The 18,255-nt window shown below is 45.8% G+C and overlaps 1 protein-coding gene across 1 annotated transcript in view; it reads right to left on the bottom strand.

Moving 5' to 3' along the window:
• The window catches only part of thada (THADA armadillo repeat containing), a 69,017-nt gene that overhangs the window by 43,629 nt on the left and 7,133 nt on the right, over window positions 1-18,255 (bottom strand). The window contains exons 15-26 of the mRNA XM_056608810.1: window positions 18,128-18,251; window positions 17,710-17,855; window positions 17,242-17,473; window positions 15,117-15,252; window positions 14,626-14,762; window positions 14,215-14,352; window positions 13,612-13,781; window positions 5,561-5,670; window positions 3,962-4,094; window positions 2,883-3,005; window positions 2,391-2,513; window positions 1,555-1,646 (exon numbers count right to left, since the gene is read on the bottom strand). Of these exons, the coding sequence (XP_056464785.1) occupies window positions 1,555-1,646; window positions 2,391-2,513; window positions 2,883-3,005; window positions 3,962-4,094; window positions 5,561-5,670; window positions 13,612-13,781; window positions 14,215-14,352; window positions 14,626-14,762; window positions 15,117-15,252; window positions 17,242-17,473; window positions 17,710-17,855; window positions 18,128-18,251 (1,664 nt within the window). The remainder of the gene's footprint in view (window positions 1-1,554; window positions 1,647-2,390; window positions 2,514-2,882; window positions 3,006-3,961; window positions 4,095-5,560; window positions 5,671-13,611; window positions 13,782-14,214; window positions 14,353-14,625; window positions 14,763-15,116; window positions 15,253-17,241; window positions 17,474-17,709; window positions 17,856-18,127; window positions 18,252-18,255) is intronic.

The raw sequence follows: 18,255 nt of genomic DNA, 5'->3' as shown, positions 1-18,255 counted from the left end.
ACACGCTGACCAAACAGCTGCATATTGGAGTGGACAAGCTGTCGTATTGAATTTACTGCCGCAAGAGCACACATCCAAATGATCCCAGTAATAATACAGATCTAGTGGATCAAGCACACCATGGAAACACCTCAAACACAGACACATACTCAAACATCCCACACACACACAATTCCCACACGCAATCATGCACAGTTGAAGTACTACAGTGGCGTCATTGTGATGTATTGTCATCATTGTATGCATCGAACTATACAGTTTTTGTTAAGAAGCTTTAAATTTATGAAGGGCCACATTTCACTGGCATCGAATCTTTAAATTATTAGACATCGGCAATAGATTATTTAAAATAAAGCTTTTATTACTTGGCGGTTTTGATGTTGCAATCCGTGACGCCAAACATCAACCTGTGTGAATGTAGCATGAAAGTACAAATATTGCACATGTAACCCTTAGTCTGTAAAAAATAATGGGTAATTGCAGCTTGCTGGGGTGTTGGCGTGTGTGTGTGCTCTGCTATCTTTAGATGTGTGTGGTTATGTTTAGATAAGAGTGTGCGCGTGCGTATGTGTGTGTATATAACACCCACCCCCTCCACCCCATCCTCTCCATCACTCTACACCCATTACTGACATGATGACCTAAATGTCCTTTTCCCATAATGCATCTGTCGTTTTAAGTGGCCAGTGGCCGCAGCGGGGTGATTCAGGGAATGAGGCTCATTAGACATCAGTACAACTCTGCTGAGAGAAGCTGATCCACATGGGTATTCAGTTAAGACATGATTCCAACGTGCAGCTACACACTGCAAACTCTGGCACACACGCACAAACACGGGTCAAAAGTAAAGGAAAGTAATGTAATGGAGTACTATGTCAGTACTAGACAGACGAATGAACACACCCACACACACACACTCACTCACTCACTCACTGAGGGCCAGAGAGAAGGGAGATCAGAGGAGAATGAAAGCTATGCCAGACGGACAGAGCTCTGCTGTCAACCTGTTGAAAGGTCACATGTAGTCTCCTAAGTACGGCAAGCCAACAACTCTAAACGCGGTTCAAATAAACTCTATAGATATGTGCTATTCAATTCTCTTAAGGTATTTTAATGTAGTCAGACCGTTTGACTTTGCCAGTGAAAAGGGAGATGACACATTCAAAACAGTGGTCCGCGCTAAACAAGGTGAGAGGGCAATGGTGCTTTGACGTGACTCAGATTTCTTAAACTCCAGCAAGCCAGCCAGAGCTGCTTCAAAGATACACCGACAACAGTCCCTACCAGCCATCCTGAACAAGAGATGCTGTAATGCTGTAACAGCACCCCCTAGTGGCACATGTCATGTTTGCATGATTTTCAGTTCAAACCCATTTCAAGCTAACGCATCACTTTCAGTTTGGTTGCGTCTTCAATTACTTTAAATGACAAATAATTCACAATTTTAAAGTGTTTGGCAGGATTCGAAGCAAGCAGCCTGTTTTGTGAGATACATGCTAAAAACAACAGTCATCCTTTATCATCTGACACAATACTGGATGAGTAGTAACATACCTGTTCTTTTTTGAGTGCTCGTCCTTGCCTTTCTTCACTCCGAAGATCCTAGTGATCAAGGTGCTGAACAGCAGAGTGGAGGAGTTCCTTACCTGGGACAACAGCACGACGAGATGTCAAGACGGATGAAGACGGAAAGAAGAATTGCACAGGCAGAACAACTGCATTGCACAGGCAGAATCACACTAATTTAATGTTAAAAAAAGTAACAGAGTCAAAAGTTTGTTGATACATTTGGTAATGGATCATTTTGTGATTAATGCAGATAATAATTTTGGGAAATGGTCCAGTATTGAGCGAGATCGTTCGATATTAAGCGGCCAGTTAATGTTACCCTTAGGGGCAACAGCGGCCATACAATCGACATCCTCTAAAAATGCTTTTTTCTGACGACTTTAAGGAAAGGATCCCTACCGAGAAATAACTACGTATTTTCTTTACCTATCTCTTGATCGGTTGTATTATTTTGTCAAACCAAGTTCGCCCTGAAATATTGTGAGAGTTGAGTAGTTGCAGGAGGAGAACTGATGAAACTTGGAGCTATCGAAACGACTTGGGTGAAGGAGGGTTCAGATTGTAAGGAAAAGAGGGACATTTCCTGCAACAAATGAACTCTTCTGCAAGTGATTTTTTTGAGCCAGACTTGGTTAGACAAAATACCACACCAATCAACAGAAAGGTTGTCAGACACCTATACATCTGAGGATTTCTAGAGACAAACATTATTGGGGCGCTATGGATCCTACGGGTTACATTGCAGCCAATTTAAACTGACCCTCTCCCAGCCCAAACCCATCTTTTACTCCACAAAAAGAAAGATAAAAGCAGGAGCTCACAGCCCAAATTGGAGAGGTGAATCCCAGCACAGCCGCCTGCATGCCTTCAGACACGAAGGGGATGATGTTCTCTCCCAGCCGGGTGTCCCGGTACAAGGCCCGCAGGATGTTCAGCGCATGGACCTGCAATGACAATCATCATCACCAGAAACCAAAGCCACACACACGCACACGCACACGCACACACACACACACACACACACGCACACGCGCGTCTTGCGAAATGCCATTTCGAGGCAAGGGCTGATTCACAAAATAACTTCAAAGACCTATCCCCACAACTGTCAATCAACATGTATCATAACAATAAGGGAACACGGGAACACAACACATGCACCCAAAATATGACCTCACGTTGTATGTGTATGCACATTATAGCTGCAGAAGAAGAAGGGTCCAGATGAAAGGTCCGGATGAATGATGACCTTATGCACCTATGAACTGTCAACAGTATCATGGGGGCATGACCGCGGGCCGGAGGTGAGCCAGTACCTGTGACACGGTGGAGTTTTTGTCGTCCTGGTCCGCAGAGGGGGCGGCCAGAGAGGTCAGCTCCCTCATGGTCATCTTCAGCAGGCTGCAGCTAGACGCCTTGGGCTCCGACGACAGCAGCGCCTGGGGAGGTACCACGGGGGCCAGGGAGAGACCGCTCAACTACAGATAAACTGCAGAGCTAAAGCTTTGCAATCTGCTCCTTTAACAACATGATCCCTTGGACTGCAGCGCTGTTGCCCGTCTTAACAATCACAGGTTTTAGAGCGATCATCATGGGCAGGCAGAATCGAATGATCGATAAATGAAAGTCAGACGTGGCTTCCTTACACACACAATCAAAAACACAAACACACACACGTGAGTTTCTGGCTGTGTGATGCTGAACTACACGTCACTACAACCTTGTGGTGGTCTGACCTACGACCCGGTCTCTGTTGTATACTGTAATCAAAGCGCAGCAGAGGGGCTAGTGTTTTAGCCGTTCAACTGTGAAGCAGACAAGGGGAGAAGAGGAGGGCAGGGGGTGGAGTTGATCATGTGGAGCGTAACAGCTATGGGTCATCAAAAGGACACTGCTTGTGTGTGCAGGCCTCTCATACCTCTTTTATATAGGTGGGCATTATGTGAGCAAGAGCAATAGGTTTAAAAGCAAGAGGTTTCTCAGGGGTAAGATAGCAACACTGTAGAAATGATGTCGTGACACTATTCTCTAAAAGGTAACGACAGGAAACGACATACGTGACGTTGTTTAATATCTTCCATCCATGCTTTGGATGAGCAGTAAGCGTACTCTGCCTCAGTGCTGCGAAACACGAGGCAAAGCGGCATATGAACTGAAGGGCCGTGACTATGTTGGTTCACGCCTATCGCCTTCAGCTATAATTGAGCTTTAAAAACTGTGTGTGTGTGTGTGTGTGTGTGTGTGTGTGTGTGTGTGTGTGTGTGTGTGTGTGTGTGTGTGTGTGTGTGTGTGTGTGTGTGTGTGTGTGTGTGTGTGCGCGTGCGTGTGTGGCATCACAACAATGTTATGAGCCTATTTTGCATGTACACTAGCTTAGCGTGCACAGAGTCCGGACCTGAATGTAGAAGGGGATTCCTGCACTGCGTCGCGTCGCGCACAGTTTGGACGAGGGATCACTGGACTTGACCTCCTGCAACACCTCACGCAGCCAGCGGGACGGAAGCTTCTGCAGGGACTGACTCCCACTCCTAACACACACGACAGCGAGATAAATATATTGAACGTTAGCTGTTTTCTTTACGTCAATACTGGGGTTTATTAATATCCTGTGGGGGGTAGGTTGGGTTGGCCTCTTATCATTATTTTTCGAAATAGTTAAGCACTTTAGTGTCATGACAATGCAGTGTTATCGAAGGACAAGAAATTGTACTTCTTTATCTTCCAGTCCCACAACCTAGTATTATCTACAACATCTAGCCACAAATGATAAGTTGATGCTTCCTGTTGCTACTGTGACCCGAACCCTGTACAGACTGAACTACGATTCTGTTTACACAATGAACAAACAATCTAGTGTGCCGGGCAGGCTGTGTACAGTCAGCTGTCTACGTGCGTGTACACACACACACACATTTACAATTATACTGAAGTACAATAAATATTAATAGTAATTGTGGAAATAAGGTGAGACTCAGTATTTATTTATTAATTCTATAAATTAGAGCATTTAGCAGGGGCGCCATCCAGCTCATCGTGAGCAGTTTGGGTAAGGTGTTTCACCTCAGGGACACCTCTGTGTTGAGGTGCTCCTGAGCTGGGGATCATACTCGCAACCTCCCGGGTGCAAGTCAACCCACTCAATCTCCTGAGCTACTGCATCCACCCAGTACATCAATCCACTTGTGTTACAGCCTGGAGACCCAGAGTTCAGAGAAGGAATAGCAGTGATGGATGGAGAAAGAGATAAGAAGAGATAGAAAGACTGCGAGTAAGCATGCCCCGGCACCATGGAACAAACAGCGGAGTCCAGGAAGAAATAAAACAAAAATCCACCAGGGCATCAAAAGGCAGCGGTTAGACACCCCACAATCAACACCCCATAACCCAGCACATTAACTACATACTAGCCACACACTGTTCATTCCTGCCCACCCCTCCTCTGTCACCCCACCCAAACAAACTCAGAGCGGAACACACACACGCCTATTGCTCACATGCAAAGCCACCAGAATGTTGCCCTCATTACTCAACACCCTAAACATTCATGGAGAGACTTATTTTGTACCCGACCAAACAATAGATGTGTTTAAAGCGCGCTGCGTTCCCCGGGGCCGGCCCGAGTCCACAGCGATGCCTTGGCATTTAGTGGTTCATCCGGGGCAGACCATGTATTTATTCCCACAGGCCTCCATTGAGGAAAGAAATGCCATGAGGTACTACAAAGCAAAAGCCTGTAAATATTCTCCCAGGGATTTAATAGCGAAGCCGGGTTAACCTTGAAGGCTCTAGTTTTTAAATAGCTCTGATCTCATGTTTTTTGTTTACAAACCAAAAAGAAAGTTTGTTTTACTCAACTGGACTTCGAGGAGAAAAGATAAGACCCATTCGCCGTCGTCATTCCCAACACTCGGAAAAGGCAGTGAAACAATGATGATACAAAAGCTAGAAAGGTCCAACAACACAAAATGCCCGAGGTAAAGGAATCCCCACCCACCTGCAGAGCATCTCTGTGAGGCGAACAAAGCCCACGTAGGCCAGCTCAAAGGCCCCGCGGTGCCGCGACTGCAGGAGCTGCTGGCGGAAGTAGAGGCCCACACCCTCCACCTGGGAGACAGACACAGCCACGGGTTAGCTACTCCATCATAACATCATGTCAGGGTGGGGCAGTTTCAAACCTGTAGCCCGGGATTACAATTTGACTAGTATAATGCTATCAACATTAATATAGAACGATATTACAGTAGTGTCCATGCTATTTCCTGTACTTAAAAATACAGGAAATGAAACCCCACTGGTCTTTAGGTTCTTTACTTTTGTAAAGAACCTAAATTTAGTTGATTATTGCCAACTGAATGAATTTCACCGTTTGGTCAAATAAGGTTACTTTTATTGGCATTCTTACACCTCTGAGAGTAACCAAATACACTCCTATTCTAGCAGCTGCTTGTTAAAACTAACCACTCACCGTTGAAGCTGACCTATAGTTAAAGCTAACCACCCATTGCTTGCATGTTCTGATGCTACTTGGGGATGTTTTTTTTTACCCAGAATGCATGTGAACCTCTGCCGATGAGCTGAATGCAAGCTAAAGGGCAACCTTGTGCTCCTATTCTGGGTATCTCCAACGAGGGACCGGTCATGTCGACCGTGAGAGCCGCATGTTGGTAAGCAAGAGTGCTCAGAGAGGCGGGCCAAGGCATCCCATAATGACCACTGTGGCTAAAACCATGGGGTTAGTAATAGTGTTAGTAACATTATTCTAGCTACAAACACACAGTGAGCAGAGCCAGTGGATGTAGTGCAGGTGAGCCGCTGGGCGAGGCGGAAGCTTCACTCTGCTGCCCTGTCATTAGAGGGCCCTGTGGGCCCCCACCGCCAGCAGGCACGGCGGGGGCCCAGACGGTCACGGGTGGCACGGAGGGCACGGGGAGGGGGACCCAACCCCTTCTCTCCTCCAGTCTGTGTTTATGTATGAGGGAGGGGATGGGGGGGGGATGGAGAAAGATACACCTTCTGGATCCGGGGGCGAGACACATGGTCTACTCTTGGCACGGATTCAGAACCACGATACGAGGAGGGTTACATCATCCCTTCTCGCATACCATTACCACCCCCGCCGGCCCCCCCGTCCCCTCTCTCTGCTGCCAACTGCTCATGTGACGCACGACACAAACAGCTTCGCCCCGGGCTGAAACGACACCCCCCCCCTAAACACTTCCATCGAACGAGGCAAAAAGCGCAGGCAAGAAAAAAAAAAGTCACGGGACTCGACCTCAACCGCTGCGCTGCTCGCTAACCCCACGCTCGTAAAAGAAGTGGCTCAAACTGGATGGGAGGATGGAGGAGTGACGAGGACCTGAGGGGGACCGCAGCACCAAATTGGCCCCCATGACTGGTCGCGTCAGCAGGGCCGGAACAGACTGCCAGGGCCCAGCGTGACCTCACCGAGCGCAGCGGCGGCGGCGGGCGCCTCGGGGTTATAACGGGAGCGGCCGGCCGCTGTGAGAGGCATGCGGGCTCGCTCGGACCAAAACCACCCCACTGTGGCGGGCTGAATCGGCCCTGGACCCGGCAGGAATTATTTTAAAGTTTGTTTTAAGAAGTTAAGCAGGGCTTCCTCTGCAGAGCCGGGCAGAGTGTGTATCTAAGGGCGGTGCACTCTATTTAGAAATCAACTTCCTGTTTGTAGCGCAGCCGTTTCCAAGAAGAGCAGAGCAGAGCAGAGAGAGAGAGAGAGAGAGAGAGAGAGAGAGAGAGAGAGAGAGAGAGAGAGAGAGAGAGAGAGAGAGAGAGAGAGAGAGAGAGAGAGAGAGAGAGAGAGAGAGAGAGAGAGGAGAGAGAGAGAGAGAGAGAGAGAGAGAGAGAGAGAGAGAGAGAGAGAGAGAGAGAGAGAGAGAGAGAGAGAGAGAGAGAGAGAGAGAGAGAGAGAGAGAGAGAGAGAGAGAGAGAGAGAGAGGCTGTATTGAGATCCCCACAACAATTACGTGACCGGCTCGGGGGGCCATGACAGACAGCCAAAGAAAAAAGGTGAATCAATGTAATTATCTTCTTACTATCCGGATTGTACAGGGGTTTAAACAATATTGTTGACTCAATCGCATCTGACAATTTGACATGGAATCAAATGCAACCCTGAACAATGTTAACTCTTGACCGCAGAACGCCAATAAAAAACATACCAAAGAGTGAAACCAGAGTCTGGCAATACACATGCGTGTGTTCGTCTGTGCGTGTGTGTGTCAGAACGTCTTGGAATGGGGAGGTTTGTAAACCTTAACTTTTTAAACCATCCCATTCGGCACAACATGCATTTTGGGCAGAGAGACGGGATGATACTATTGTCAAGGGAAACTTTGAGCCATACTTGGGCCCCGCCAACGCCCTCATCTTGGTCCAGTTGTGTGTCATTCCCGGTCAGAGGAACGAATCAAAAACATATCGGCCATCTTAAATGCTTTACTGTCCAAAGGCAAGGAAGGGCGCGACAGGACATCAGGAGTCGGTCCTGGGAGGATCTAAAGGTATGCCGTGCACTCAGAGTCTTTTAGGTTCTGACGTACTCATTTCTATCGAGTTCCTTCTTTGGTTGACAAACACAGTTTACATAGTTAATCTGTGATTCTTTTTCCATGAGGCAACCACTTGACAGTGTGTGTGTTTGGGTTCGTGAGCAGTGTGTGTGTGTGTGTGTGTGCGAGAGGCTATTTTACAACAAAGAGAGCAGCAAGAGTAGGAGCGTTTTCAAGATGTCATGACACTGCCCTGTCCCCGCTGCGTTCAGGCCAAGGGTCACTCACAAGTGAAGAATATAAAATTAAACACCATCACTTAAGTCAACAATGGCAAAGTTGCCATGGGCACCACCCAGTGGCTGGAAACATCTGTGGCGTTGCCGTGACAACTAGCTCCAACACAGGACATTTGCAAAGGATTGTGTGAAGGCAAAAGGAAAGCGCTGTGGAAAGACACTCTCTCGCGCGTGTGTGTGTGTGTGTCATCACTGTGGTGGGGCAAATTGACTTTGGTCGCCTTAAACCCAGGCCAGAGCTATTTTCCAGAAACTGGATATTAGACAACCCCCATCCGTGCACAAATGATGGGAGCACATAATGATCAAGACGAAAGCAAACCACACAATTCTCCACTTGGAGCAGCTGACTGGAGCTGCAGCCGCTTCTCTCTGACCTTTCCACACACACACACACACACACACACACACACACACACACACACACACACACACACACACACACACACACACACACACACACACACACACACACACACACACACACACTCACACACGTGTGTGTGACCCCCCAGTGACTGGCATCACGTGATAATATATAGCATTTAAATAATTTAAACTTCAGGGAGATATTTTGTTTATTTATTTATAAAGAATTTCAGTTTACTTTATAACAAATAGAGCTGAGAACTCCATGCTCTTTTTGTTTGAAGATAATGTTCCTATTTTATGTTACTCAATTTAATAAATGCTTTTGAGTTTGTGTTATTAATAATAGTGTACAGTACATTGGTTCCAAATATCGGTTATCGGTCTCCTTGATTAATAATAATAGGTATCAGCATCAGCCCAGAAAAACACATATAGGTCGACCCCCAGTGCTGTAGGTTCATGAGTCATTGGTCCACTTAAGAAGCCTAATGCTGGTTACCATCAATGACAGGCTGTACTCGCGTTGCTGCGCTCTCTGGTGTCATTAAGCGGGGGCCAAGGCATGATGATTTCTGGCCAGTCGTGGGAACATCATGTTATACCTAGACTACAAGACCATGCCTTTATTACTGAAGGTGTGTGGTTTCAGGGCAATACTGCAGATTGGAAGGATTTCAAAGTCCAAAGTCATGCTGAATGAATTAATGATATGACTGATTTAGAACTACACATGCGTCAACTGTTTTGAATGTTGTTTACAAGGCTGAGATTACAACATACAATTTAGGAATAACTTTACCCATGTTGACTCACGCCAGAAAACATTCACCATTTTTAGCTCAAGTCACATGTCACAATGTCGCCGCCATATTGTCTTGACAGGCCAGAGTTAACTGAAAGGCCAGTTGCGGTTGAAGAATCTTGATTTTTGCCATCAACACAGTGCTTTGCACTTCAAATGGATTCTTTGGATTCTCTCCATTGTGAAGGCCAATTTCCACCAGAACTGGCATGGAAGCTGCACGGCAGCCAAGCGGCTGTTTTCCGTACTGCAATCCCCACTGGAAGCGGTACGGATTAGCCTGGCTATTGCCAGACCAAGCTCAATCGTAGATTGCATGTTGGTCTGGGGAAGCTGTTGTCATTTACTTCAGCACAAAAGGCGTAATCAATGGGCCTAGTTCAAAAGACTCTGTACACAATTGACTGCTTGCCGTTGCTTCCCTTTCGTCATTGTGTTAAACCAGCCAATAGCGCTCGAGGGTGAAAAGCCAGCTTGGTGATTGACTCCCGCAAAAACTTATCGGAAGCAGAAAGAAATGTATTTCTCTTCTCGAGACTCTTCTGCAGGGCGAACTAAAATCGCCGGCAGAATGGGCAGGGCTACCCAGCCTAGGTACAGATAAGTTCCGTCTGATGGATCAAGACGTGCATAATTATAATTATAGGCCTATACGAATTGAATAGACGAGGCATCAATGCAGACTTTCATTTCTTCTTTGCCACTGATTAGCTATTGATACCATAGATAGACTGTATAAGATTACAATACCCTGTGAATTGCATAGGGGTCGATGTGAGCGCATGAATATTCCTGAGCAAATGCAAACTGATTGGCTGTAGAAGTGTTCTGAGACACAGCTGCGAACCGGCAAGTTTCAAAAATAGAAGAGGCACGAATCGTGTGTGGCTTGGGGACGGTGCCGGTGCCGCGACCGTATCCAGTGGAATAGCCTACATTGACTATAATGTTTTCTATTATTTTCAGCGACCGTTTTACTGCCGTGGTGCTTCCATGCCGGTTCCGGTGGAAATTGGCCTTGAAAGACCAGAACGACGATTCATTCAAAAAGTTGACTTTGAATCTGTTAGAATTTGTTTTTGCATTACAGTAGGAAATGTAAAGTTAAATGTGATACATATTTAGATTACTGTATTAGTTTGGTCATGGTCAACATAATGTATAATTAAGCAATAGATCACGCCAGGCTGTGGTATGTGCTCATTATACCACTGTTAAGGGGCGTTGTCCGGTCCCGACGCGCAGCGCAGATGACTGAAGTGATCTATTGCTTCTATACAACGGTTACTGTTATGGCGAAACAAAAGTCATAGACACACTACATTTAAAAAGAAACCAAGAAAGTCAAAATAGCCGTTTTTTTTTAAAGAATACAAAAAAGTAGTCCCTCCTGGCTGCCGCTATGCATCGACGGTCGCTATGCAACACACTTTAGCGTCCCTCCGAGAGAAGGCTCCGATAGAGCGGTTCGCCAGCAATTCATCCTATGGAGCAGTTCACTCGCCGTGTGCCTAAGCTTTCGATAGTCTCTCCATCGCCTTGCTCACTCCCGGAGTAACAACATTTACACCCTCTCCATCATCATAGGTGACCTTGGGTGTTTTGAAAGGCGCCTCTAAATTAAATGTATTATTATCCAACATATGTTTTACTTTGTAACTGTTTCTACTTCCAGGCGCGGAGTGATATGCAAACTTTCACAAAATGATCGGGCGTCATAGCAGTTATGTATACGCTCATTATACAACAGTTGGGAACCAATCAGATCGCTGAATTTAGGTCCCCCGTTGTATAATGTTCAATAAAGGTCAGTTGGGTTAATTGAACCATACCTGAGGTCAGGGTTCTGGTATGGCTCTACGGAAGCGCTGCTTGGTCTAACTGTATTGGGCAATTGGGTACGGTTTGAGGCAGGACAATAGTTATTTGTAACGACTTAACACAAAGCCTATCATTAACGTTTTTTGTACTAAGTTGTGAAGGACATTGGTAATTTTCGTGCAGCATTGTTGACGAAACAGCACACACACACCTTACTTCCACGGTAGACACGTTTGAGTGTAGATATTTAGTAGAACAGCATAAAAACATACAAACACAACATACCCCCTACACAGTCACTTACCGCTTATGTCTGGTTCCCCTTGTTATTATGGACTAACATGCTGAAGCACTCAGACAACTATTCCTGTGTTTTTGTCAATCTGTGTGTATGTGTGTGTGTGTGTGTGTGTGTGTTTTCCGGCTCGTGGTGGAAGTGATTTGGAAAGAATGCAGTGGGCAGGGAGGAGGGACACTGCGTCTAGTTAAAACCCCAGCGGGAGCAGCTTTAAATGATGGTGCGCTGCTAACGAGGACGGATGCTAAACGAGGAGGATCCCAGCGGGCCGTCCGACACCCTCCGTCTCTTCAGGCTCGAAAGACGTCAGCTGTTTACACACGCAGGTCCTCACCTTGTAGTGAAGCCTTATACGAGAGTGTGTGGGACATAAACATCCGTCTACAGTTGAGCGGAGCATGTGTTTTTCAGACCTGGATTTTGCTTACAGATGTGTCTATTGGGCTGGGAACAAGTGCAGCCGTGCAGAGCTTTGCCATTGCCAGGCCATTTAGGCTCTCCAGTGACCACTTGAGATAACAATTCTATTACTCATTGCCATTTAAAGTCAGTCAACACACGCAATGTTTACAAAGCAGGAACAAGGCCGGCAAACATCATGGCGCCCAGGATGCAAACTGGCTAGCTCCACGCAATGGACAGTGATCCAGCAATGTTGTGCAAGCGTTCCTCCCCTTAAAAAACGAGGAAGGAGTCAACTTGCGCAATAAGCAAATAAAGGTAACCAATGTTGAATCGGTTAAGCAGGGTTGAACAGTGGTTTCCTTGACGATGTAGGCATGATCATGTAGGTGACAAATGCGTCATGCAGGGACACAAATGTGTTCACACTACGGTGGGGATATGGTCTCATATCCACCACCTCTGAATGTGGCTCTGGTGAACAACAAGAAGTTCACACCTGTATTTATGGCTCTGCTCACCTGGGACACATTTCAATGGCTAATATGAATGTGGTCTTTGTGTACAAGACCTTTATTCGGGGACAACGGTGCCAAAACAATGCCAGTGCCAAAAAAACAAGCCTTTTTGGCTATATATGCTAGTGCCAAAGCATTTGTGTCCAATTGGTTCATTTGTACAGTCAACGATTTCATATTGTATCGACTTCAAGATGACTGTTATTCAAATTTTGTGTGGCTTTACAATAGTTTATCTTGGTGCTGTTAACCCCAAAGAAACGTTGTCAAATGAAATCCCAAAAGTTATTGTAAATGTTTGATAATGTTGGCACTTTACATTTGACAAGGACATCATCAATTGTCATATGTTTGGTACCACTGGCCCTTCCTAGACTAGAAAATTCTGTATTTTGCCCAACCAGCTAAATAATCCAATCCAAACCACACAAACACACACACACACACGCAGACAATACCAAAGCCTGTTTTGAAAGTGCAAAGAGCAGAGCAGAACATGGGGGTCAGCACTAAAGCAATCGCTGCAAGGGGATGTACGGTCCTGAGGTGCCACGATCAAGTCGAAGCTTCAGTTGAGGAAATGGTAGCCAATGTCTAAATGGGAAGTGCCCAACACGGCATGATTGGAAGTAGGACTTAGTCTCATACTAAAGAAGCTGTGTGTCTTTTGCAACTTTTAGACTACATTAAAGCTCTGCCGTAACTGAGTCGTACAAGGACTGAGGGGTGGATCCGAAAGCCACTGAAGTCCATGCAGTAATCTGACGTTATATTGTCGTTTGTGTGTTATTAAAATAAAAAAATTAAATGATAAGTTGATAAAAATGCTATTCTAAAGCAGTGTTCTCACCCTGCTCCAAATCATGCAGGGAAAGAAGCACACTGTGGAGTTTCCTTTTTGGAGAATATGAGTAAATAAGACGTCTCACCAGAGAGAGTGTCGGAACAGAATTTGGGGTATGGTCTATGGTCTATGGGGCATACGAGTCGTGTTGAACTGCAGGTGTTGGCATGAGTGTCCGACCTGCTCCTCAGTGACCAATCCGGTGTGTGCCTCATCCACATGGTTGTATTGCAAGGGAAGGCTCTGGCACAGCTCTCCCAGCATCATGGCCACCTCCTTCATGCTGCGCCAGCAACACACCAGGACCATCTGGGCTGTCACCCGGTATCCCTCACCGCCGTCACACACACCTGGGACACACACACACACTCACACTGTATTGATGTGTTCTCAACCATGTGGTACCTTGTTAAAGTGCAGTGTGTTAAACCGAGAGGATTTTTCCATGCATTACAATGCATTACTCCTTTCCTTAAACAGCCTCACTCAAAGGCTGACCTCATCAGGACATTATGGGTACTGTACTGCTTTACACTAATTGATTCATTTATCCTCAACATGTGTTTTGTCAGATAAATAACAGTGCACAGAGTATGCCATGGTTATTGAGCTGCTGTGTATCATCACTTAATGTGATGTAAAACAGAGTACTTCTCTGTCTTATAGCGATAAATCCATATTTAAAAAAACCTCAATGTTTTACAATTAGCTTGTATGAAAAAAGGATGAGGCCGAGTCTGTATAGAGGTGAAGGCCAGAGAGGCGTGGTGATCTTGGGCTGACCTTTGGTCTCCTTTGTTTTGTCGTGCTGGTCGGGGTCATCCCCGGCCTGTGGTTCCAGCTCTCGGGCGCTGGTGAAGAAGTCGTTGGTGTCCCTGGGCTGGATCTCTTGAAGGATACGTTGGAGCCCTGCTGATGCATCTGCGCACACACTAAACTTTAATTACCCTTTCAAATGTAAAAGAACATCCTAATAGGGGATGGCAAGTGGGAAGAAGCTGTACTTCTTTGCCACATTGGGCAGTTTATCTTTTAACAAACTGATGATAGAAGAATTGTATTCCTAACACAAACACACGTTCGATGTTCAATATGGGATTTCTGTGGCTAAGACACAAAAACAGATATCATCAATATGGAGCTAGATATTCAGAGAGCTTTAATCTTTAAAGGCGTCTGGTCTGCTAGAGCCACCTGAGTCCGTATCCATGGGGATGAGTCCCTCGGGGGACGAACTCTGGACGACCGGGGACACGATATCAGACATCCTGTAGCACACAGCGATCAGCTTCGACACCACACTCCTCCACTGCTCCGTCAGGGTGAGACTCCTGGACGCGCGCGCGCACACACACACACACACACACACACACACACACACACACACACACACACACACACACACACACACACACACACACACACACACACACACACACACACACACACAGATCACACAGATCACACACAGATACATTCAACCCAAGCAAGATTAAAAAGGGGCTGGAGGTAAGATTTGAGGGTCGTAGAGAGTGAAATTAACAACCCCAAAAAAACGTAGGTTTATTTATTAAATACACAAACACAAAGTACGGTAAGTAAGAATGGGATTATTAAAGATTATTCAGACAGTAGGGTGCCGGTTGGAGGGAAGAGCTCCCTGCATGGGTGCGTGTGACCCTCACCCCAGGGGGAGGCGCTGCAGCACAGCGGTGATGCAGTGGGCCCGGCCGTAGAGGGGCCGGGAGGCCGCGGCCTGCAGGAGGGACGACTCTGCCGACACCACCTCCTGCTGCAGCCGCTGCAGCAGCAGCAGCACCACTGCAGAGACACGTGGACAATGCTCAGATCCACTAGTCATACATGGCTTTAATAAAATACATGAAGTCACACAAAACTCACACGCTACGTAAAGTCCAGTCAAACAAATATGTAGCCCTGGCTATGCTTGTGAAGAGCATGTCTGTGGGACACAATTCAATGCCTATAATATATAAACTTGGTATATTTATGGACATCATAGGATTACAAATACGGTGTTGGGCCACATTTGGTTTGAAACATAAATGTCACCATTCGATACACCATAAAATAGTATAGCATCTATCCAATTCGCAAATAGTGACAAAACAGTGAAAGCACAATATCAAACAGTGCAGGGTAAAAACATAATATTACAAATAGCCGATCACAAATGCATGTATGTTGGCTTAAGGCAAGTCATAAAAAAATCAAATTCAAGATCAGTGAGTAGAGGGCTGAGCAGTGTGCGAAATACGGGGGGTTCCAGGGGGGCTTGACTCCTCCGATTTACCCATGAGACCCCCTGAAAGCCTCAAAAGCCAAATTTGAGGGGGGTCTCAATTTTTGCCCAAAGAAATATTATTTAAAAATGATTAAAAATTAATATTTCATTGACACTAATAGTCACTTAAATATTTTTAAGCTCAACGTGTCCAGTATTCAGAATTCAAAAATATATTAACAAATATGTTATTATTTGCCAAGGGGAGCCAGCCAGTCCTGTGTGTGTATGCAAATTAGCCATGTTCGCCAAACAGAAGAAAGACGTAATGTTGACAAGTCATACTAAAAACAGCTAGCAAGCGAAAGCTAAACCAGAGTGTATCACTCACACACTTTGGGTCTATTCTAACTTAAGGTAGGAGGCTATTTTTTAAATCTTTGCAGTGATTGAATTGTGATGAGAACTGATTGTTGTGCATAAGATGAGTGTGTGCGACTGTCTGGGTGCATGTTCTTTCGGCTTCGGAATACTGCATGGTTATGGAGGCATTGTGGTTGGTTGTGGTCTTAGTGAAGCAGCCTAGCCTTGGAGCTGGATAAGTTGGAGTGATTGTTTACGTGCGTGCGAGAGCGAGAGAGAGAGAGAGAGAGAGCGTGAGAGAGAGAGCGCACCTGCCGTAATGATGTTTGGCTTGTTGTGTAAAATGTTGTTATCATCCGCCGTGGTTGGACAAATGTACTTTGTGTATGTGTTCAATGATGTATCTGTCTGATCGTAATTGCTGTAGATGGATGGTTAAACAATGTCACACGATCGTTCATACTGCAGGCTCTCATTTGCAAGTGCACTTATTGCGTGCCAGTCTCCGATAGGCTGTACCTGACATTTATGGAGTTGTTGATTGCTCTTCTAAGTACGCCAGATTGGTGCCAATTACTGTCGTGTTTTCATTCTAATGCACAAATTTGCCTCTCCTTGTTATAAAAAAACGGGCATGCAAACAACTTTAGCCAATGCAGCCCTCTATGTCAGTACTGACATAGGAGGCTGCATTGGCTAAAGTGTTGCTTTACGAATAGGCTACTATAGCATATTGGATTATCAAAAATTGTCTTGTTCGGGTGTGTGTTGTCATGTAGGCTATACACTGTTTGCTGGCATTCCATGAAATATTGTAATGTTATAGGCCCACTGCATATTAAGACAATTTAGATCGGAATTGCGCAACAATCGGTAATGGGAACCCCCGAATATTGAGGGGTATTTCACACACTGGGTGGGCTGCTTTTAACAGACTTTAGAAATTGGTTTTGGAAGAGCTGACAGAGCTGCACCTCCTCACAGCCTCAGGCAGGGTGTTCCACTGGTTAGTGGCCTTCAGAGAACCAGCTGACAAGCCTAAATAAAGTGTGTGAAATGGTATGTATAAATGGTATAGTCACATTAGAACCTATTGAGGAACTAATATAATTTACTAAGCTAGTTAACACAAAGTCACATAGTGGAGGAGGGTCCAAACCATGTAAAATGTTGCAATTCAGATATAAAGTAGAGAATCCTACCGGCGAGGCTGTTGTGCTCCAGCATGAGGGCCTCAGAAGCCTGGGATGCAGGTTGCAGGGGCAGCTGGAAGGGGAGGCCCTGTGCCTTGGAATAGGCCAGAAGGGCCGCCGGCAGGGTGGGCTGGTGCACAAGAAGGTCTAGGAGGTGGGCCGCGGTGACGCTGTCGTAGGGCTTGGTGCTGGTGCTGAGCTCCAGGGCAGCGCAGAGCACATGACTCAGCCTCTCCGGGTCCTAGAATCAAGAGTTTACCTTGTGTGTTTACATGTTAGTCTAAATTATGTGCATCCAAAGAAGGGATGCAGGCTAACAATACCAGGTCTCACAAATGGGTCTTTGCAGAGAAAAGTTGCATCGGTGAAGCTAATCTAAAACAAAGAAAATTTATGTTGACTATATGATATTTTTTTCAAAACAATACCTACATTTTTTAAATCAATGAGGACAAGTAAATATTACTGTAGGCTGACCTGCAGTCCCACAGTTGACGGCGGGAGTTGCCGTAGCAACACAGAAGCAAGCTGTTTGACCTCCAGGAAATTGCTGGCCACACAGTAGAGCACATTTTGAGCATGAGCAAAAGTTACTTTGCTGCCAATGGCGAAGACATCAGGTTCTTAGTGAGAGAGGGAGGGATAAATAATAAAATGAAAGGCACAAGAACAATGTATATGGTTCAAATACTTTTTCAAATCACACAAAATATCATATTTACTGCTTGTCAGGCAAGGGAAAATACATCACTCACGTTTCATAGGATAAGATTTATCATTATAGTCTCCAAAAAATAGATCATGGTTCTGTTTCAACTAACCAATATGTAAAATATCAAGTAATACACATTTGAACAGAACATAGGGAGGAAGAAAGAGGTGGCGAGAAGCGTACCGGTGCTGAAGGAGAACAGCTGGCCGAGCAGGACCAGCAGATGGAGCGCAGTCAGGCAGGAGGGGAAGGACGCTCCTGAAACCAGCACCTCCAGCAGGGTCTCACACATCCAGCAGAGGAACTCCTGG

Source organism: Gadus chalcogrammus, chromosome 15 (assembly GCF_026213295.1).
Source record: "Gadus chalcogrammus isolate NIFS_2021 chromosome 15, NIFS_Gcha_1.0, whole genome shotgun sequence".
In the NCBI taxonomy this organism is placed as follows: Eukaryota; Metazoa; Chordata; class Actinopteri; order Gadiformes; family Gadidae; genus Gadus; species Gadus chalcogrammus.
Note: the sequence above shows the minus strand (reverse complement) of the source record. Positions and strands in the feature narration are given on the sequence as shown.